The 21282-nt window shown below is 28.8% G+C and overlaps 13 protein-coding genes across 13 annotated transcripts; 4 read left to right on the plus strand and 9 right to left on the minus strand.

Annotated features, from left to right (window-relative positions):
• Positions 1–128: 128 nt before the first annotated feature.
• Positions 129–683, plus strand: PNEG_03248 (40S ribosomal protein S20; the record flags this gene model as incomplete). The annotated part of the gene is made up of 4 exons (XM_007877124.1): positions 129–179; positions 228–347; positions 397–526; positions 572–683. Exons 1-4 carry the CDS (start codon positions 170–172, stop codon positions 681–683), a joined length of 372 nt encoding a protein of 123 aa, XP_007875315.1. The 5' UTR covers positions 129–169.
• A 217-nt stretch (positions 684–900) lies between these two features.
• Positions 901–2404, minus strand: PNEG_03249 (hypothetical protein; the record flags this gene model as incomplete). Its single annotated transcript, XM_007877125.1, has 6 exons — positions 901–1095; positions 1139–1580; positions 1629–1888; positions 1938–2106; positions 2225–2280; positions 2345–2404. The coding sequence occupies 6 exons, from the start codon at positions 2402–2404 to the stop codon at positions 901–903; spliced, it is 1182 nt and encodes a 393-aa protein (XP_007875316.1).
• An 11-nt stretch (positions 2405–2415) lies between these two features.
• PNEG_03250 (hypothetical protein) lies at positions 2416–3543 on the plus strand (the record flags this gene model as incomplete). Its single annotated transcript, XM_007877126.1, has 5 exons — positions 2416–2427; positions 2489–2645; positions 2696–2913; positions 2958–3170; positions 3220–3543. 5 exons carry the CDS (start codon positions 2416–2418, stop codon positions 3541–3543), a joined length of 924 nt encoding a protein of 307 aa, XP_007875317.1.
• A 100-nt stretch (positions 3544–3643) lies between these two features.
• Positions 3644–4759, minus strand: PNEG_03251 (hypothetical protein; the record flags this gene model as incomplete). The annotated part of the gene is made up of 7 exons (XM_007877127.1): positions 3644–3681; positions 3728–3848; positions 3891–4058; positions 4105–4288; positions 4338–4396; positions 4442–4551; positions 4600–4759. The coding sequence occupies 7 exons, from the start codon at positions 4757–4759 to the stop codon at positions 3656–3658; spliced, it is 828 nt and encodes a 275-aa protein (XP_007875318.1). The 3' UTR covers positions 3644–3655.
• Positions 4760–4951: 192 nt separating this feature from the next.
• On the minus strand, positions 4952–5586 carry PNEG_04312 (hypothetical protein; the record flags this gene model as incomplete). The annotated part of the gene is made up of 4 exons (XM_007877128.2): positions 5424–5586; positions 5295–5382; positions 5116–5246; positions 4952–5064 (listed from the first exon to the last, which is right to left on the minus strand). The coding sequence occupies exons 1-4, from the start codon at positions 5581–5583 to the stop codon at positions 4952–4954; spliced, it is 492 nt and encodes a 163-aa protein (XP_007875319.2). The 5' UTR covers positions 5584–5586.
• A 105-nt stretch (positions 5587–5691) lies between these two features.
• PNEG_04313 (hypothetical protein) lies at positions 5692–6413 on the minus strand (the record flags this gene model as incomplete). The annotated part of the gene is made up of 3 exons (XM_019757829.1): positions 5692–5778; positions 5829–6220; positions 6260–6413. The coding sequence occupies 3 exons, from the start codon at positions 6411–6413 to the stop codon at positions 5692–5694; spliced, it is 633 nt and encodes a 210-aa protein (XP_019613356.1).
• Positions 6414–6914: 501 nt separating this feature from the next.
• On the minus strand, positions 6915–9036 carry PNEG_03253 (hypothetical protein; the record flags this gene model as incomplete). Its single annotated transcript, XM_007877129.1, has 7 exons — positions 6915–7633; positions 7678–7756; positions 7796–8101; positions 8149–8496; positions 8541–8784; positions 8834–8952; positions 8995–9036. 7 exons carry the CDS (start codon positions 9034–9036, stop codon positions 6915–6917), a joined length of 1857 nt encoding a protein of 618 aa, XP_007875320.1.
• Positions 9037–9419: 383 nt separating this feature from the next.
• On the minus strand, positions 9420–11306 carry PNEG_03254 (hypothetical protein). Its single transcript, XM_007877130.1, has 6 exons — positions 11010–11306; positions 10558–10966; positions 10024–10513; positions 9844–9979; positions 9761–9800; positions 9420–9711 (listed from the first exon to the last, which is right to left on the minus strand). Exons 2-6 carry the CDS (start codon positions 10938–10940, stop codon positions 9453–9455), a joined length of 1308 nt encoding a protein of 435 aa, XP_007875321.1. The 5' UTR covers positions 10941–10966; positions 11010–11306; the 3' UTR covers positions 9420–9452.
• Positions 11307–11559: 253 nt separating this feature from the next.
• On the minus strand, positions 11560–13930 carry PNEG_03255 (hypothetical protein; the record flags this gene model as incomplete). Its single annotated transcript, XM_007877131.1, has 8 exons — positions 11560–12217; positions 12264–12832; positions 12878–13041; positions 13090–13276; positions 13326–13586; positions 13644–13768; positions 13813–13874; positions 13915–13930. 8 exons carry the CDS (start codon positions 13928–13930, stop codon positions 11580–11582), a joined length of 2022 nt encoding a protein of 673 aa, XP_007875322.1. The 3' UTR covers positions 11560–11579.
• A 288-nt stretch (positions 13931–14218) lies between these two features.
• On the plus strand, positions 14219–15008 carry PNEG_03256 (hypothetical protein; the record flags this gene model as incomplete). The annotated part of the gene is made up of 6 exons (XM_007877132.1): positions 14219–14335; positions 14387–14469; positions 14511–14636; positions 14695–14719; positions 14768–14881; positions 14922–15008. The coding sequence occupies 6 exons, from the start codon at positions 14219–14221 to the stop codon at positions 15006–15008; spliced, it is 552 nt and encodes a 183-aa protein (XP_007875323.1).
• Positions 15009–15279: 271 nt separating this feature from the next.
• On the plus strand, positions 15280–16437 carry PNEG_03257 (hypothetical protein; the record flags this gene model as incomplete). The annotated part of the gene is made up of 6 exons (XM_007877133.1): positions 15280–15387; positions 15446–15482; positions 15528–15743; positions 15791–15847; positions 15895–16324; positions 16368–16437. The coding sequence occupies 6 exons, from the start codon at positions 15280–15282 to the stop codon at positions 16435–16437; spliced, it is 918 nt and encodes a 305-aa protein (XP_007875324.1).
• A 283-nt stretch (positions 16438–16720) lies between these two features.
• On the minus strand, positions 16721–19098 carry PNEG_03258 (hypothetical protein; the record flags this gene model as incomplete). The annotated part of the gene is made up of 5 exons (XM_007877134.1): positions 16721–16938; positions 16981–17107; positions 17150–17434; positions 17482–17562; positions 17611–19098. The coding sequence occupies 5 exons, from the start codon at positions 19096–19098 to the stop codon at positions 16721–16723; spliced, it is 2199 nt and encodes a 732-aa protein (XP_007875325.1).
• A 286-nt stretch (positions 19099–19384) lies between these two features.
• Positions 19385–21217, minus strand: PNEG_03259 (alpha,alpha-trehalose-phosphate synthase [UDP-forming] 1; the record flags this gene model as incomplete). The annotated part of the gene is made up of 7 exons (XM_007877135.1): positions 19385–19496; positions 19544–19695; positions 19755–19868; positions 19910–20305; positions 20353–20560; positions 20601–20979; positions 21025–21217. 7 exons carry the CDS (start codon positions 21215–21217, stop codon positions 19451–19453), a joined length of 1488 nt encoding a protein of 495 aa, XP_007875326.1. The 3' UTR covers positions 19385–19450.
• Between the last annotated feature and the right edge of the window lie 65 nt (positions 21218–21282).

Consider the following 21282-nt stretch of genomic DNA (forward strand, 5'->3'; position numbering starts at 1 on the left):
TCCTGCTTGACAGTCCGATGAATGACAGATACGTTACCAAGTCGTTGTCTTGACAACTGTTTCCATGACATTTTACTATGACAACCTGATTTGCTGCAAATTTCATCGTCACATTTTTTATAAGAAAAAAAAGCTTTTTAAAGGACTTTAATAGACAGATATTGTTCTTATGAGCTACCGTAAGTCTATTTTATATGTAGTTCATTGATATTTACGTTAAGATCTAGCTTCAAAAGGCGAAGAGATTGAGAAAAGACTTCATCGTATTCGAATTACATTAACATCTCGAAATGTTAAGAATTTAGAGAAAGTTTGCTCTGATTTGACGCAAAGAGCAAAAGACAAAAGTAATTTTTCATGAATTTGTACTTCTTTTTCCTGGCTAATAATGGCTAGATTTGCGTGTAAAAGGTCCGGTCCGTTTACCGACATGTGTATTAAAAATTACAACAAGAAAAACACCATGTGGAGAAGGCTCAAAAACATGGGATAGATTCGAAATGCGTATTCATAAGAGAATTATTGAGTAAGATAAATAAATGTTTGGTTTGTATGGATTGAATAGGTGTAGTTTACATTCTCCAACAGAAACAGTAAAACAGATAACATCTATTACTATGGAGCCGGGCGTAGAAGTTGAGGTGACAATTCAACAATCATCTCAGCTTTCCCTAGGTGTTTAATTTATTAATTGAAATGAATAGTGAATGATTAATAATTTTCCGCAAAAAGATGTTAAAATTGACTAAATCTTTGAGGATTATTGTATAAGAGTACTTTCTATGCATTGACATTGCATAATAATGTGTTCTTGTTATTATCTATTACATTTTGTTCTTTATATATGTTAAAGTTATTGATTTTTTTTCAAATATATCAGCCCTTTCTAAATAATAAATATTAGCCACGTAAAGAAAGAGGTGGCTCCATTTCTGGGATTTTTCCTAATGTGAAAATATGTGCTTTAAATTCTTCGAGAGCATATGCAGGTAAATCCGATTCTGATAAGGGATCCGGCGCGCCTTGATTTAATAAAACTATTTCTATATGATTTGTATATTGAGAATTATGTATAGAAGGAGAACTCTTAGAAAACTGTGATAAATATTAAGATGATTGGTAACTTAAAAAAGCTAACCTCTTGCGGTTTTTGTTGAAATGTAAATGTTGATTCAAACGTTTTTTTTGGTGGAAATATTATATCATTTGCTTTTGAATGATTTCTTTCGGATGAATTTGATGAATTAAAGACAAATGGTTGCTGATGAAATGTTGATTGAGAATTAAAAGCAGATTGCATCTGTGTCGGATTGAAAATGTTGGATTGGCAAAAAACATATGTCGATGCATTTGATGGAGAATTAGACATTTGAGAATCTACTTGAAAGGATGAATTGTTACTAAAACTTGATGGATTCTGATTGGACAATATATTGTTAAAAACAGGTTTGATAGGTATCATTGAAAAACTAGGTACTCCAAAAGAAGGTATATCTGAGATATTAGAATGAAAGGATGAACCCTGTGTGTCATTTTTATTAAATAAATTTTGCATTGATGGATTGGCTTTTCCTAATATACTATTTTTGACAATAAGTTTTTATATAAATAATTTTTCAAATAACAACCTAAAATTAGTATCTTTGTTCTCTTTAAAAGACGTGTTATGCTCTGTAAAACGTGCTTGCAATGGTATTCTCGATGAAAATGTAGAAAATTCAGAGATAAATGATTTAGATGAAAAAAAATTAGAAAACAAAGCATCAATATTTCCTGAAAATTTTCCGTTAAACAAATCGCTCGCTATCTTGCATGTTTTCCTTGAATTCTTGACCATATTCCTCCTTAACTCTTGAATTTCTTGAGTCAATCTTTCGACTTTATTTTTCTAGAAAAAAACTATTAAGGCACGCAAATAAAAACCTAAAAAGCTCTACATAGTCGTTCAAATTCATATTTTCTGCGCATTCGTATGCAAATGCTCTCAACTCTTCCGGAGAAATATCTTTTCCCGAAATTAAATTCGGATGTCCTTTCCCTGTTCCATAACATGTAAATAACCATTTTGGATGGCTTTTTCCTAGATCATCCTTAATTATATCTTCACTACTGTATATTTAGTCTGTTTTCTTCGGAAAAAATCCCTTATTATTTGCCTTATTATATGATTAGTTGTTGTAGAATTAAAATTCTCTAAAAATGGCTTATTTTGTCGGAAAAAAACGCTGTTTTCTGCCACCTGGTGTTCGTTCCTGCATCTACTTCCATATCTACATCTTCCTGTTAAAAAGTAAGCGCAAACTATTACTTTTTTATAGAAAAAAACCCTCTAAAAAAAATCTACAGATGACCATTGTTGACTTTGGTTGCTCTGCCAACGTCCCCGTCCAGATTTCAACGTCATAAAAATTTAAGATGGAGATTAAGGTAAAGTATAAGGAAAAAAATGTGCGTATAAAGGTTCTAACTAAAAAAACAAATGTTTTAGGCCCCTAAGAATTCATTTGAGAAGATTTATTGTCAGAAATCTAAAGATTTTCCGTATAATATTCAGTTATTAAATCTTATTAAAAACTGCCGAAAGATACATGGTGGAAAACTGTTTTTTGATCTTTTATTGGCAGATATTGCTCGTATTTCTGACTGTATATATATACATATATATATATATATCATATTAATTATTAAATAATAGCGGAAAAACTTTATCCTCCTAAATCGCTTGTTGAGCTGAAAAAATTATATTTTTCGATTGAAAATAGCCAGATTGATGAATTAAAGAAGAATTGTTATCATTATTATCTTCTTAAAGACTCTAATATGGGTGAAAAATTTTCAAATGATGTTTTTATTCCTATCATTTATAGAAAATTGATGGATAGTTATTGGTATCTTGATAGGATGAAATTTGAGGTATTCTATTTAAAAATGTGGTTTTTAATTCTCAGTATGTTTAGGAAGCTTTTTCTTCTCTTTGTACGCCGAATTTGGTTCCTAATTTTCCAGAGAAAATTTTAAGTTCTTTTTATCTTCTTTCTGGAGAACAAGGCGCTCATATGACAATTACATATGCAGATGTAATGTCCCTTCCTTTAGATACTGATGAAAAGCTTGATGTATATATGTCTGCTTTGATAAAAGTAGATGTTCTTTCTGCTTATTCTTTTTTGGTAACTTTTTTAATATTTTATTTGGAATAATATTTTTAAATCGATTTAGAAATCTTGTCCTAATTTAAAAGCTACTTTTTTCCGAAAAATCATTGAGCATTGTCTTTCTGTACAACAATCTACAAAATGGATATTAGAATTACCATTTACAAAAGACGAAGAAGAACAATTAATAAGTTATCTTAAAGAAGCTTCTTATGCATCATCAAAAAATATTTTATTTGTCTATTTAATTAATAAGGGGAAGAGAATTGAGGCAATAGAATTATCTAAATCTATAGGAAATGATTTTTTTAGGAATATAGAAATAGCAGACTTTGTTAATGGATTGAATAAATCGCTTTTACCAATAGAAAGAAAAATGATTCAGTAATAAATGTTTCTATTTAAATGAAATAAATCAATATATTACTAATGAAATATTAGGTCCTTAATTATTTTTTTATAAAATTAGAACCAAATTTATGAACAAAACTTGTATTTAATCATGCATTAATGAATCTTTTTACATCTAACACCAATATCAGTAAATAAATTATACAGAAATCATGAATTACTTTGAAGCCAATTGAGATATTCTTTTTGTTCTTTGTAACTAACATATTCGGGAATAAATAAAGCCAATGATGTATTTATTCCCCGTTCTTCTAAATAGCGTTCAAACATCACTTGAATATCCTAAAGATATTAATATAACAAAAATAAATTAATATTACATACTTCATTTAAACTTTGAAAAGAAGGGCCCATATATATACCTCGCCTTTGCCAATCTGCTTCTGCTGTTTGAGTCAATGCAAGATCATCATTTTTATAATATAATATATTGTCTATCATAAAAACTCCATCTTGTGTAACTGCGTCTAATGCTAATGTGCCTAACTTAGGCTAATAATGTTAAAATAAATATTTTTTTTCAAATTTTTTTTTTTACTTTTGTAATAGTAATGTTGCACTTAACAGGAAAACTATATGTAGAATCATCTTTATTGAATTGAGGCAAATCATCCTTTGTATTTAATGTATTATTTTGCATTGATTCGTTTTCATTTTCCTGATAATATTCATCCTCTGATTCAAGATTATTAATATCTGAGATAGAAAAAGATACACTAATCCTAATGAAAAACTATAAGAAAATCTTTTGACTTTATTTTTTAAAAATACTTTTCATTTTTAAACTGACGAACAAGTTCTACTTCATTACTATCTTCATGGTCATTAATCTTAATAATCTTAGCTTTCAAAGATAGAAAGGAATTTGTAAATACTTCAAATAGGTTGTTATCCATAAATGTTTTTATATTTTCTGGAACTTCTTTTACTGATGAAATTTCAAGTTGTATCTCTGAAGTAAGTCTTTCACTTAATTCTTTATCAACTAAGCTTTATTATTAAATAATTAAATTTATTATGATAAGAAACATACCTATACTATATTTATATATAGGAGATCTTGTTGAAAACTTTGTTTTTTGCAAAATATAAGGCGTTGTAAAGGAACACCATTTGGATTTAAAAAATTGAAGTTCAAGAAAATGCCGACTCTTTAAATTCAAAAACTTCAATGATCTCTGTAAAAAGCGCATGTTGAATATGTTTTGGTTGCATAAAAAATATACAATATTTTTAAAAAAAAAAATTGAAAATTTTTAACGGTCTAAAGATCCTTTTAAAAATATATATATATATACCATCCTGTGAAACTTTCTGTATAAACATGTGCTACATATTTCTTAAAGCTTGTTTCTATATCTTATATTGTTATTTGTTATTTTTTATTATGAGTCTTCTTTTTTAACACGAATAAATTTTAAAGTATGAAGGTCATTATAATTTCCCGTCCAATTTTTTAATGCTAATACGTTTTTCTGGTCAGTTAGATCAGGAACATCTATTTTCTATTAACTTTATTCCTTTTTTTATCCTTTTAAAGGGTGATTACGAAATCCATTTTTATATTCGTTTTGTTCATTATAAAATACTTGCTTAAATGCTTCTTTTTTAGAGGAATGGCGTGGATGAAGATCAGAACATGGTGACCCTTTTATTTTTGAATCATTTCGGTGAATATATCTATTTTAATTAATGAATTTTCATTAATTAAAAAAATTGAAAAGAAACCTCTCAATTAGCTTATTTAACTCATCCAAATTTAATTTTGTAATATTTTCTAACTCAACAATTGATTTAAAATAGATAGAACGACTAACTATTCATGTTAATATATAAATTTTATAAAAAATTTTATACTTTGTATATCTCGTCTTTTTTCACGAATTTTTCGCTCTTTCTTGATACGATCTTCTCTATCAATAGATCGTTGAATTTGTTTAGCTTTCCTTGACTTTGGATGTGCTGAATTGATTCCTTTTTTCCTCTGAATCTTCTTTAAATTTAATACTTTTGGCATGATCTGAAGTTTGTCGAATACAAAATATAATATTAGAAAAAATCTATATTCATTTAACATGTAATCAATCTTAATGTACATGATTAGTTGTAAAATATGAATATCACTTTATATAAAATTCTTTTTTTGAATTATTTTTTTACTTTTCATATGTAGTATAAATAGAAAATCTGTAGTAGAAATAAGTGCAAAAATCTATAATAAAAATTGAGTAAAATGTAGAAAGAATAGTAAGAAATACTAACACAAGAAACCCAGCTTAAAATAACCAAATTAATTCCAGGATTTATTTTGATTATAGTGGTATTTAGATCTCTTGAAATACTGCACAAAGATGAAATGGTAATATGAACAATAAAAGTGAGTGTAATAAGTAAAATAGTTCCTGATAATATAAAATAAAAATTTAAGAGCGTAAGAAGATGAAAGTGTGGTATAAATGGTATAGAGTTAAATAAAGATAAAAAAAGGGAAGCACCGATCAAAATACATGTTCCAATTGCTATTTTCTTATACTGAAATTCATCTAAAAATGCATCTGAAATAGAGATAAACTCGGATGAATCATTGAATTTCTCTGTAAATGAATTAAAGTTTTTGAAACACATAATGTCATCTGGTCTTATAGTACATATTCCTATAAAGTAAATCTTTATCAAATTGTTTAAAAACATACCATTATAACCGACACGAATATCAAAAATATTTTTATTTTCTTGATTTATAATATCAAGTATATCCGTATCATTAAAAATACTAACAATATTCATGTTTTTATGTTCTATTTCAAATATGTATATTGAATGCATTTTTGCTGATGTACATCCCATAATGATTAAGACTAAAAGAATAATTGATTAATAACTCCAAATAGAAGCTAAAAAATTCATACAAAAACAAATAAAAGAAATTATTAAAGAAATGTTGAGGAAAAGGTGTGATTTCAAAAAAAAACCTGTTGCATATTAATTAATTAAATTTTCAATATAAATTATAGTCTTTGAAAAAACATACAAAATAGGCCAGCCATTTTGTATTTTAAAATATCATTATATAAAAAATAATCTTTGAAATGAATTTGTTAGTTTAAAAAAGTAGCATTCCAAAAGACGACCCTATATGTAGGTTATCGAATAAAACATACTAAAAATAAAGATTATTTTATCATATAATTTCTTTGTTAAGTTTCTATAGTAACAAATAAGCAAAGATAAATGAAAATTATTTAATTTAACCCTAATTATAGTCATTTTAAATATAATTGATAAAGATTTGTTCTATCTTTGAAAGTTATGAATTGTGATTATTTTTTAAGGATAGAAATATGTTTATTATTTTAATGTTAAAATATTTTTTTTCCCAATTTTTTCTGTAGAATTTGTTGAAAATTTAAAACAAGATGGTAATTTCCTAACATATGACGTCCCCTTAGATATTTTGCACTCTTCTGTTGATTCTAAACTGTGTTTTAAAAAAGTGTTTTGAGTAGCTATTTGAAATAAAGGAAAGTGAGTTATAGAAGAATCTTTTGAAGTATGAGTATGTAATTGACGCCAATTTGAAATAAAATTATTATAAGATTCTTTATCTTCATAAATGTCAATTTTTTGAGATTTTGAATGCATATTATCCTTTTCTGAAAAAACATTATTAAACCAAGAACATTCATCCAATATTTGACATTCAGAACTCTTAGAAGTTTGAAATGAATTAAACTGACTGGAATGTGAATTATCTAAATCTATAGTAACGGTTTTACGGTCAATTTCTTTGTTATTTGTGTTTTCTGCAGTTTTTATTTGACTTTCTTCATCAATTATATGAACATTTGCTTTTTTTTGGTGAGTAGAAGAGTTAATTTTATTAAGAATATAATTTGTTTGATGAGTATTTTCCTGATTAATCTTTGATATAAAGTGTTTTTTGTCTTGAAAGGCTTCCTTAAAATGTTTCACTTCTGTCTGCCTAGAAATGTCATTCGTCGACAATCTTTTTGCATTATTATTAAGAACAGATAAGACCTGTGGTCGAGAATTATTTGTAGATGAAGCTAGAATGTCATTAATAAATTACGGTATAAAGATATTTTTAAACCAAAAAAAGATGCAATTGAATGATTGTTGAAAGAACTTTCTTTTCTTTGTTTAGAAAACATGTAGTACTCATTTGAAGACTTAAAGGTTAATAAATTTCAATAAGACGTGATATTTACCTGTATATTTTCTTTAGTCTTATTAAATGCTTGAATTTCATTTAATGATGCAAAAATTGGAAGTCTTGTTATTGGATTAATTTCTCCAGATATTAATCCTTGAACAATATCTGCTGGTATATCTGGACCAGCAATTCTATCGATGTTATCTCCGAGAGAAGTCTTTGGCTCGTTCCACATGACAATACTTTTTTTATCTAAACAATATACACGTTGATGCATGAATGTTAGATTTGCAAAATTAAATTGCATTTCATAATCATGTGGAATTTTAAGTGCATATTCTAACTTGATTACTCTTAAAAGCTGAAAGGTATTAAAACTATATAACTTATATATTTTAATCAATTTACTTGATCAATTGTTTTATGTTTTTTTAATAATCGATATGCTGTTTTCAATCCTACACCTGGAATACCTTCTAGATAATCACATCCTGAAAGAATAGCCATACATCGAAAATTTTCATCTGACCATCCAGATAAATCTATTTCTTTAACTTGTGGGAACTTCTCTCTTCTAATTTCAATACATTCTCCATATTGGTCTAACTTCAGAAGAATACATTTGCATCCGAAAACTAAAAGATCCGAATCTTCCGTAAGAATAGCATCAATGATTCCCTGCTTTTCTAAATATGCTAATTGAGCATCTGCCTCGTATGGAGCAACAACATAATCAACATTTTCGCATCTTAATGCCTTAATTTCTATTAATCTATAAATAGAGAACTCCACTATAATACCTTTATAAATTTATACGCCATTTCAGGTGTAACATTGATACATTTTTGGAATTGTTCCATAGCTAATCTCTTTTTATTTTGTGAAAGAAATTCCAACCCTTTTGCTTTACTTTCTGCTCGCCTTTTCCCCCTCTGATTCTCCGTCTTTTCTTTACTTGGCAAATAGCCTCCATCAAATACAATAAAAAGCTTAATTCCATAATGTTTAAGCATTCTAACTCGATGCATCGCATAATCAACATATCTTCGAAAAAATCCATTAATAATACGAAACAATTCCGGAATAAAACTACTTTTCTGTTAATTCTCCTAGTGCTAGATCCCATGCACATGAAAATGCCCCTTTATAAAGCCATATATATGCATCTACACCTATAGTTTTTCCTGAATATTGTTTGATATGTGTTTTGACCTATATTTCTCAGAAATTGATCAAAAAAAATGTAGGAATAACCTGAATTGACTTTAATAGGGGAAGAAGCCCCGAAATGCCCATAATAAGTCTCTTATTATCAAAAAAAAAATATCGGCAAATTTTCCTCGGGACGTATGATGTTGATTGAACGTTAATTTCGACGCGGCTTATTTAAATATGTAAAATTGCAATATTCTAATAGTAAGAATTATACATGAAAAATATAAGAAATAGGTAGATTAAAGGTAAAAGATGTGATATGAGATTGTTTTTTATTCTTTAAGGTACTTAAATATCTATGCTTTAAATTATAATTTACACAGTTGCTTCAAAGCTCAAAGAGATGAATTATCAAAATCCTTATTGGTATAAACAGCCCATTTAAATAGAAAGACTGAAAGCCAGAATCTTTTTGAAATGCAAGAATAAAAAAATGAGATAAATTCAAAAGAATAATATGATGCGCTTGATTTTCTCGATATAAGCGAAATTATAAATTATTTTAATGGAACATTGAATGACCACCGATCTTCCAAAAATCCTTTCGCTGTATCTTCTAATAAGATTTCTCGACGATTACTAACATATACTGTTTTATCCAGAATGGCTTGTTTCAATTGAGATATTTGATCAATATTAATAGGTTTTTCGCATAGACCGCTAAGGCTTTCTACAGCCATTTCTAAATCTCTTTGATTATCTTCAAATATTTCTGTTGCGTTGTTCCTTGCAAGATAAAATGAAAATGCATATGTCCTATTGTTTCTTTAGAATATTAAATTATGGAAAGAAAAATATCAAGTACCATTTCAAAGTTTGTCTGCACTGACAAAGAATATCAATTGCTTATTATTATTAAAATTATAATTATATGCAGGACATAATTACCTCTGCGAAGAAATTGAACTTCAATCCATGACATATCAGATGTGATTTGTAATTGAGTCATTTTCTTTTCTGTTCTAAGATAAAGTTCTCTATCTAATTTTGCTGATTGCTCGTGATTTGAAAATCTATTATAATACTAAAAAAATGTTAATATCACAACTAATACTCATATGAACATACATGCAAGTATCGCTCTAGTAATGCGCGAGATTGTGCTTGTTGATCTCGAAAATTAATTTTACTTTTTTCATCATACCGATTACAATTATACCAATTTGTGCCATGTTCACTCCATGGACCTATACATACCCAGCAAAATTCGTATTTACACTTTTTGCAAATCATATGATTGCATCCTCCGTTTTTCTCTATTGTAGCATTGCATTTTGGGCATTCTTTTGTATTAGCGGAAATCCAGTTTGCCGTTTCGGAGTCATCTTCACACTTCTTCAGCCACATTTTTACTAATATACATATGCAAGGTTGATGATCTGAAAGCCCACATCCAAAACAAAATCGTTGACCACAAAGACAAACGACTGTAGGAACGATTGATGTTAATTGACGTTGTTCTATTCTGCACTTAATCGTATATTCACAGTTAGGTGCTGGACAATATCGAAGATGCTCATTATCATTAACATACGTCCGATCAAGAAGAGCTGTATATCTAGTTGTTTTCGATATTAACTACAATGAAAAAATAAATTATACCTTCGAGATATTTCTGGAGAAACAAGAAGTTCTATCGCACGTTCCGTTACAATATAGTTGCATTTTTCTCCCGGACAATAAATTCTACATGATTCTCCTTCCTCTTTAATTTTTTGTGTAAGATAATGTTCATAACAATGTTTACAATAACGATGACCACATTGCAATGCATATGTTTGAAGACTCTTTTCATCCTCACAACATATCTCACATGTAAAATTCGGAATTGTTTTTAAAACTGATATTGTTGATGTATCGGCTGTAACCCCCATCGTTTGTAAAACCATGTTTGGATTATCCATATATTGTTCAATAAGCTTCTCTTTATTCCATCTAAAATAACGAAGAAGCGATGTTGATTGTTCCTCTGAAATTCCAAACATCCCTGAAATATGCTTAATATGATTATCTATAATTTTTATTACATTTATTTTCCTCTTCTTCTTTTATACCCTGATCATTACGAATATCCTGAACCGATTGCACATAAAACTCTACTTCATATGCCTTTTGTTTATTCTTTTCTTCTGAAAATACTGAAAACGCTTCATTGTCATCAAACTCTACTTCTATTTAAACATATAAGTTCCTGAAAACATTGTTTTTTCTGAAAAAACGCATATAACGCGCTTATATCTACCTGATTCATCTACGCTATCTTCAAGAATACCATTATTTGACATTTCATCAAATACTTCTTCATCACTAAATTCATCTTCTGACATTTTACCTTATTCCCTTGTAAAACTTCTGTTTTTTCCTTGAAAAAAAGAAATAAATGTTACTCCCTATAATGGCTTCTATTTTCCTATCAAATCCTCCTTTTTTCCCTATTTTAAAGCCCCGAGAGCTCTATTATTCTTAATTGAATTTTATGTCGAGTCATCTTGATGTCGCGTGCGCATGATGATCGATTGTTTTAAAAGTGGTAGAGTTGCTGTATATAATAGATGAATAGAAAATGTAAGAAATGTATATGAAATTAGTGTTAAAATATTATAAAATATATTTTGAGAAATAATTCATTCAGTTGAATCTTCTTCCGCATTTTTGAGCCATATAACAAATTTTGAGCCGATATTATAAAGTCTTTTTTTTTCAGAAGAACCAGTTTGTGATTTAGGATTATCAAACCAGGAGTAAATATCATCTTCCTCTACGATATCTTCATTGTAAAATAATTTAAGAAGAGGTGGAAAAAATCTCATATATTCGATACGTTTTGAACATAATTCTTGAAGAGTAAGAATGATTTCTTCTTTATCTTCATTTGCAAAAGTCATTTTCCTAAGTAATATGATCCATTTTTTTATGTTTTGTTCAATGATATTTGCAATTGATTTTCCTTCTTCGGATATCAATTTTAAAATATAGTTTAGAAAAGCCATAATGATTGTGCTTCGTACTTCGGAATAAGAAACATTTGTACTCATTCTTAAGGAATGCATTTCTAAAATAACACTGTCTACCATATGATTTTCATCGAAGGCTTGCTCTAATCCAGCTAATGCTTCTCGATAAAAATATTCATTAGTAGTATCTGATTCATCTGACATTATAGTTACAGTTGTTGATGAGCATCTTCGTGGAGTATTTGATTCTTTAGATGATATAGATGAAAGAGATGTATCACTTATTGATATTTCTTTCAAGTTATATACTATGCTTATATTAAAAATTATGATTTTATGAATTAATTAGCAAACCAAGGAATGAACAATCTACCGATTCTGTTTCAGCATCTTCAACATCAGATAATTCAAGGTCTTGGTAAATATATCCTTTTCCATTTACGCCGACAACCATTGTATCTGTCAATTCAAATGTATTATTTTTGATATTCTTTTCAGGAAGAAAGTTAGTTAAGCGAATATTTCCAGAAATAATAATTCCATCAGATATTTGAACACCAAATGAAATGATTGTGCCTTCTTGTATAATACAATTTTTTCCTAAAATAACATTATCGGCAATTATTGAATTACTTATTCTGCATCCATCGCCAATGATGACATTATTCCATATAAATGAATTTTCTATAGTAACATTATTTCCAATTAGACAGTTTTTTCCAATTGTAGCAGTCATTATAACTGTATTTTCCAAAATCTTTGTTTCGGATCCAATAACAACCTTGGATTTGAGGTTAACTGATCTAGAAAGAATAACATCATCTTCTTTATAAATATGACCTCTCATATATTTAAAAGATTGGTTAGAAAGAAGATTACTATCAGGTACAAAAGGATAAGACCATCTAGAGAGAACATCTTTTCTATAGCATTTTAATATAATATGGGAAGGGAAATGAGAGATTTACGTTATAACGTTATATGCTTGTAAGTTCTGTACACACGCTGCATAATTATCTTCGATAACATGACAATAAATAGTTTTTCCAAGCAAATCGCTCGTTAAAATTCCATGAACAAAATCTTTTCGTATATCCTGATAATCAAAATTTTCCGTAAACAATGCTGGTACCTTTCATAAAAGATTATTTTATGTGAATTTGGTGAAATTGATTCAAACCTCGGGAGAGCAAATATCTATCTGACAATCGATCAAATCATTTCTAATTTCAACTTTTTGATGCTTATCAAATATTTCTCCATTAATGGAAATAGTTTTTGTCCTTGGCTTCATCTTAATTAGTTCATGATGTAGACATTCTGATGTATCTGAATTAATTACAAATATCGATGCTTCTGACCCAATTCTACCTTTTTTTAGCCATTCATACATATTTTTTTAAAACATAAAGTAACCTTATCCGATGAAGTGGACTTACTTTTCGAACAAGTATACTCATAATTGCATTTTTATCTGCCTGTCTTCGTTTATTGTGCTCTGCAATTACTTCTTTTAAACAAATATTACTAACAACATCTCCATTTACTAATACAAAATCTGATTCAATTGATTTTCTTGTATCCAATTCTCTTAATGCATCTCCTGCTGACAAATTTTCCGATGATATAATTGTCTGCACTGAAAACGGTGATGCAATATGATTCCACTTTGACTTTCTAATACAAAAAAGCTTTGTTTCAGACTAATATTATGGCCTTTTCAAATCTTCTTACTCAATATATTCCTTAATTTCATGTGCATGTGTATGACAAAAAACATAAACTTCTTGAACTCCTCCTAACGCCAAAAATTCAAACGTATATTCAATTAGTGGCATATTTGCAAGCAATAAAAGACACTAATTAACTCTTAATCTTCCTTTCTATCTAAAAAAAACCTTACTCGTGGTTTTTCTAATGTTAATGGTTTAAACCGACCATCAAATGAATCTGTAAGAACAATTGCTATAAAGTATTAAATAAATATACAATTCCCCTAAAAAACTTTCCTCGAAGAGCATGTTTAGGCACCTCTAGCTTCGTATTTAGGCTTTTTGAAGGTTTAACCATCGTTTTGAAGATAATTTGCTGACCGCCGCTTAGCTGCTTATATAGAATAGAGGTTGAGAAAAAATACATGAATTTCATGTAAAAGTTGACTGGTATTGTTTATAGAATCAGATAAGAGGGATGGTTAGTTTTTTATTCATGTTTAGGTAAAAATTAGGAGTGCTTGTCGAAGGCTGTTGATGGGTTGGAACGACAGAGTTTAGAAAAGTTTGAATTCTTTAATAAAAGGCTAGTAAAAGATGAGAAGCAGTCTTTCTTTTATTAGAAGGATACATATAAATCGTATATATGGTTTTCGCTGTGAAAATATGGTTGAAATTGGCCCAGGAGATAGAATACCAAAGGAAAAGTTAATGGTAGATTTTTTCAATAAATAATGAATGAAAAGGTCCTTATTTTGTGTTTAGGAAAAAGATTTATCAGATCTTGTTGACCTGAGTGATATTCTTCCGAAAAAAGCTATCATTATTGGGGTTCCTGGGGCTTTTAGGTATAAAGAAATAATATTAATATTTTTTTAAATTTTACAAGTCCTACATGTTCTATGACTCATTTACCCGGTTTTTTCTCTAAAATAAATAAATTTGAAGAAAAAGGCGTTGGTTTGATGGCTTGTATTTCAGTAAATGATGTTTTTGTTATGAATGCTTGGAAAAGGTGTTTTTTCTTTCTTTTTTCTTAATTAAAAAGTATTCAGTGCTAAAACTTGCTATAGTTCGTTTTCTATAAAATCTCCTTTAGTAATTGCTTCGTTTTCTTTGTTTATTTTATCTTATTATTTGATTTAGGTTCGTTTTTTTGCTGATCCAAGTGCACAATGGACAAAAGCTGCCAATTTATCTTTTGATGCTACAAAAATATTTGGCAATTATAGGAGTAAACGTTATGTTCTTTTTCTAGAAGTAATGTTTTTTTTTTTATCTTTTTTAACCTTTTTTGCAGGATGGACTTGTTAAAAAGGCCTTTATTGAACCTAATTTTGTCGGCTTGGTAGAAAGTACTGCGGAAAAAGTTCTTCATTCTATATGATTTATCTTTCTTTCATGTTCTTGTATTTTTTCTTGTAACCTTACTTTGATATTTTGCTCGGTTAGCTATCTATACTTGGTTGTTTTCAGTTTTTTATAAAAAATATATTTTAAAAAGATTTTAAGGATTTAATGGTTTTATAGTACCTTATTGAAGTAAGTTGTCTTTATTTTTTTGTTTTTTTTGTTTTAAATTATCTTTTAAACTAAATATTTTAGATATTTTTTTTTACAAAAAAGGCTTGTAAATATATGAAAGCAGCAAATATATCATGGAAATTCAGTCAGAGCCTTCTTTTGATGCTTATGAATATGAAACTCTTTCAAAAAATTCATCTTTTTTTGCAAACATGTTGGCAGGAGCTTTTGCAGGTGTAATGGTATGTATAAAATTTTTAAAAAGATGGTTCAAAGGGCTTATTTCTTGTTTTTTTATAGGAGCATACATTGATGTATCCTATTGATGCAATAAAAAGTGTGTTTTTCTTTTTAAAGTACTAGATCTAATAGGTTAAATTAGCAAGAATGCAAATTCTTGGATCTTGTATGGTTCATAGGAATATGATTCAAGTATTGCGTTGGATTATATGTTCAGAGGGTTTACAATCTTTGTGGAGGGGTATGTCGTCGGTGGTTGCAGGAGCAGCTCCAGCACATGCTTTATATTTTGGAACATATGAATTTGTGAAAACTCGATTTGAAAAAAATCGGTTTCAAGATAAAGTATTAGTTACTGGTAAGGGAATAGTTTTTAAAGGGATTAAGTGGTATTTATAAGTTTAGCAATAGCAGGTGCATGTGCAACGATTGCTTCAGATGCTTTAATGAATCCATTTGATGGTATGGTATAATTTAGATATGAAAATGTATTGATCCATTACTATTAGTCATTAAACAACGAATGCAAATTCAAAATTCTGGATATACATCTTTAGTGACATGCGCTCGGTTAATTTTTAAAAAAGAAGGTCTTTGGGCATTTTATATTTCATATCCTACAACATTGACCATGACGGTTCCTTTTACTGCGATTCAATTTGTGATTTATGAGTCCTCGTTAAATATTTTGAATCCTTTGCGCACTTATAATCCTGCTAGTCATATTTTATCAGGTGGTGTTTCAGGAGCACTAGCAGCGGCAATAACAACACCTCTTGATGTTGTAAAAACATTGTTACAAACTCGTGGAACATCTTTTGATCAAGAGATTCGTCACTGTAAGGGTTTAAAGGATGCTATTAGAATCATATATAAAAAACATGGAATGAAAGGATTTATGAGAGGTTTAAAACCTAGAGTTGTGACGGCTACGCCGAGGTATTTACAAGTAGATTGATAAAAAGGGTGCTAATAGTGAAAGCACGGCTATTTGTTGGGTATCTTATGAAGCCGGAAAAGAGATATGGCTAAAGTTTCAGAAAAACTCATAATTAGGTAGACTCTTTATCTTATAGATCTGATTATACATGAATTATTTATTGGAAATAAGGAAGATTTATTTCATAATTTCAAAATAGCATGCAAAATAAGCTCGTGCTTGTTATGATGTTTAATTGTAGCATTTTTGACCATATTTAATAAAATAGTAAAAAATGCACTTAACTTGAATGCTTATAATTTTATTTATAATAATGGCTATTTGTGTAAAAAATAGATATTTCGATATTTTGGTAATAATTCTTATGTAATTTTATTTTAATTATTATATGATATTTAACTTTGTATACCAAATTCCCTATTAAATCTCTCGAATTCTATTAATCCTTTTTGGCTTACACTGGGCCTAATTAATCGAAGACTTGCCTTAAAATCGTCCAAGTTAATAGGTCGAATTAAATCTTGTTTAGCTGTCAATAGAGCTTCGCCTAAGCACCGAAGTGGACCCATTGCAGCATCTTTTGTTAAGGCTGTAATATCTGATCCTGAATACCCTAAAACAATTAAAAAAATTCAAATGTTGTTATCGAAGCTACCCTCAGTAATATCAACTAAGTTCTTTATATCTTCGTCAGATAAGGTATGTGTTTGATATTTAAGTAAATGTAAAATTTGCTGCATTCTTGTATCACGTTCTGGTAATGGTATATATTGCCGTCTAGCCTAAAATTATTAAAAAAATTATATAATTTATTGCAATATTACAAATCGGCGTCTTGCTGCTTCATCAATCGCCCATGGAATATTTGTTGCTGCTAGTACTAAAACCCTTGAAATAGGCTCTGATTCATCATTACTTATAACTGCTTTTGCTAGAGAAGACCATTGAATTAGAAATTCTGTTTTTAAACGTCTAGATGCTTCGTGTTCATTGCCATCTTCTCTTCTAGATGATAAAAGAGCGTCGATTTCATCAACAAAAATAATACTAGGTGATAGTTCCTTTGCTAAAGAGAATAATGCACGCACAAGCTTTTCAGATTCGCCAAGCTCAATAATTGATTAGAATAATTGATAGGTATTATGATAATACTTACAAATTTAGATGTTAAAGATGATGCTGATATCGAAAAAAATGTAGACTTTGCCTCTGTAGCAGCTGCTTTTGCAAGCATTGTCTAATGATGTTATTAATCTAGTTTTAGAAAAATAAAAAGATAATATACTTTTCCAGTACCAGGTGGACCAAATAAAAGAACACCAGTAGCTGGCTCTCTTAATCCACTAAACAAATCCGGCCTTAATAAAGGATATATAACAGTTTCTTTAAGAGTTTTTTTTGCATCTTCTAAACCAGCTATATCATCCCATGAAACTTTGTCTCCTTTAATTACAATATCATTAACGATTATTTGCAATAAATTTTCATCAATAATTCCTTTAAGATTGTTAATCGCTCTCTGTTCTCTTGTTTCTTTCTTATCGATATCCAGTTTCTTTGTATTTTCTAGTTCTAATGAAGTATTTTTTAAGGAATTAGAAATAAAAGTTATTTCATTTTGGCATTTTTGATTTTTTACTGTGTCGAAATTGATATGTCGCTCTTTGTGTTTATTTTGTGATAAAGAGACTAAAGATGCATTTTCTTGCAAAGATTTTTGTATTGCAATTGATGAAATATTTCTCTGTATATCAGATTGGCCTTTTGCATCCAGGTTTGAATCTTTAAAACATGATGGTCTTGGAGGAATAGAGGCTAGTGTTTTAGAAGATAGCGATTGTTTAAATATTGAATTCGATAATTCATCTGTTATATTATCATTATCAATATATTGTGAATTGAATAAATCATTTAATTTTAGATCATTTTGAACTGGAAATGTTTCAGACGCATATGATTCGCGTAATGATGATCTACATGATGTTGAAAACAAAGATGAACAGAGCTGAATGGTTGAATCAATAAAACGTTGAGAGAAATTTGTATTTGTTTCATATTTTTTTTGTGGACGTATAGCTGAATTAGTTCCACTGTTCCATGCACAGAATGCGGCTTTTCCTGCATCATTGTGAATTAATGATGAACGTGATTTTGTTTGACGAAGTGTTTGAGGAAACTGTTTAAGTTGAGATGCTTTTCTAACATGTGAAAAATCATCTTTAGATAACTCTTTTTTAGGATTTTTGCTTTTAAATATGTTTTCAAGGAACAAGTTCCTGTTTGGATTTGATATTCGTAAAGATTGTCTAAAGATATCGTCTTCTTTTTGAAAGTTTGAAAGTCGTTGATTTCTTTCTGAAAAAGAATAACATTCATTTATTTCCTTAGAAACATGATTCATGCTTTTAGATGGGTAAAAATCGGATGAAACATTTTTATTTATATGATTGTTATTATTGACTGATAAAAATAAATTTGGATCCATTTTTGTAAAAACGCTTAATATTGAAATTTTTAATTCTGCCTGTGAAACATACATTTTCACCACTTCTATAATTTGTTTTTCTGATTTCTTATAAGACCAAATAGGTGGTTTTTTAAAAATATGTGAATTTTTCTCTACTACTTTCAAGATTGATTGATATGATAATATTGCCTGATAAATATTTCCTCGTTTCTCTGATTCGATTGCCGTAATTCTATCAATATAGATTTGTTTGTATAATTCTTTCAAATTTAAGATTTCGTTTTTTATGTTTTCTCTATGGTTCATATCATTATTTAATTTTTGTTACTTTTCTTTGTTTTAATATTTAATAAATCCAATATTATATTGGGTTAATTAGGTTTATGCAGTCCCTTGCACCTTTTACTTTCTCCGTCATAATTTTCTTTTTAGAATTTTGTACCTTATCGAGAGCATTTAAAAATTGCCTAAACCGTAAGCAGAGCCCTAAAGCATAGCTATAATCGTAACAAGAACATAAATATAATAAATGTGCAAAGACAATGTCTGTCTAAGATAATATTGTCATATAAATTGCTTGATTTGTCAATATATGTAAAAAAAAATTGAAAAAATGACGATAAAATGAATAAGATATAATTATAATAGATACGACATATTATACCAGGGGATTAAGAACAGAATCCATTGTGTTTTTTGGAAGTCTATATAAAATATGTAAGAGGTTGTATATACATTGAAAAATACATACAAAGAAATACGTTTTAATTCATTGACAAATGACTGACCCCAAAACGAACTTGTGTATTTATTGACATAACGATAGAGTTTTTCATGGTTGGATTTTCGTAAATCTTCAGGCATTGTAATTGCATCATAAATAGCACCTGCAAGTTCGGTGACCTACAAAATATGAAAAATTATATATTTATAAATATAATTTAGGGTAAATAAGGGCTTACGTTCCATGGGTTAACAATTAGGCTTCCATTAAGTGATTGAGCAGCACCAGCAAATTCGCTTAGTATCATTACTCCATGTCTTTTTTGTTGAGTACAAATATACTCATAAGATACCTAAAATAAATAAGTTCATAATTAATATTGAATATATGTACCAAATTCATTCCATCTCTGGTTGAACTAACGAGACATATGTCAGAAACGGCGTATAAAGCAATTAGTTCATCGAAGCTGATACTTTTATGCATAAAATGAATGGGCATAAATTCTATAGTTCCAAATTTCCCATTTATCCGGCCAACTAGTTCATTTACTACTGCTCTAAGATTTTGGTATTCTTCAACATCTTGACGTGATGGCACGGCAACTTGAACAAGAACAACCTTACCAATCCATTCAGGATGTTCGGTGAGAAAAAATTCTAAAGCATGAAGCTTTTGAGGTACACCCTTAATATAATCTAGTCTATCGACACCGACTATAATTTTGATATTTTCAAATTTTTTTTCTAAAGCCTGTATTCTTTCTATTACCTTAGGTTGTTTAAGACCCTAATAAATAATTAGAAAATGATAAAGATAAAACGGTAATGTATGACTTCTGTAAATTTATCTGGATCAATACCAATAGGAAATGCACCGACATTGACTAATTTTCCATTAAATTCCACCCCATTTGGCAGGGTATGAAGATTTAAAATACGTGAACATGATGAGAGAAAATGTCTAGCATAATCATAGGTATGAAATCCAATTAAATCACAGTGAAGGACACCATGTAAGATTTCATTGCGTACAGGTAGAATTCTAATAATATTTAAAAAAATGATATAAATGAAATTTAAACCTGTAAATTTCGCTACTAGGAAAAGGTGTATGAAGAAAAAATCCTATTTTTATATTATATTTTTCATCAATTTCTTCTCGTAACATAGCCGGAAGTAGCATAAGATGATAATCCTGTACCCATATTAAATCTCCTTCTTGAACAATAGAACATATAAGCTTTGCAAATTTTCCATTTGCTTCTCTATAAGCCTCCCATGTAGGCTCATCAAATCGGATTTCATCTGGATGATAATGAAAAAGTGGCCATAAAATACTATTACTAAATCCATTATAATGCCGATCCGCCAATTCATTATCCATAAACACTGGAACTGCATTATATTCTTTCTGAAGCTTAGATATTACATATTTTTGCTCTGATTCCGGAATTTCTACACCTATCGTATAATTAACAATAGGTTAATTATCCTTTTTTTCTCAACCTGGCCATCCAATCCATGAAAAATAAATAGACTTCTTTAACCCACTTAAAGCACTTACAAGACCTCCTGATGACATACTAAATTCATATTCACCTTTTCCTTTTCGTTTAATTGTAATTGGAAGTCGATTCGATATGATCAAAAGTCGTGTATCCTCATGATTAATTTCCGATTTTTCACATTCTTTTAACATCTTTAAAACTTTATATACAATTTGTTTTATCTTCTATATTGGCTGTTTTATACTTTTTTTTAATT

The sequence above is a fragment of the Pneumocystis murina genome (genome assembly GCF_000349005.2).
Source record: "Pneumocystis murina B123 chromosome Unknown supercont1.10, whole genome shotgun sequence".
In the NCBI taxonomy this organism is placed as follows: domain Eukaryota; kingdom Fungi; phylum Ascomycota; class Pneumocystomycetes; order Pneumocystales; family Pneumocystaceae; genus Pneumocystis; species Pneumocystis murina.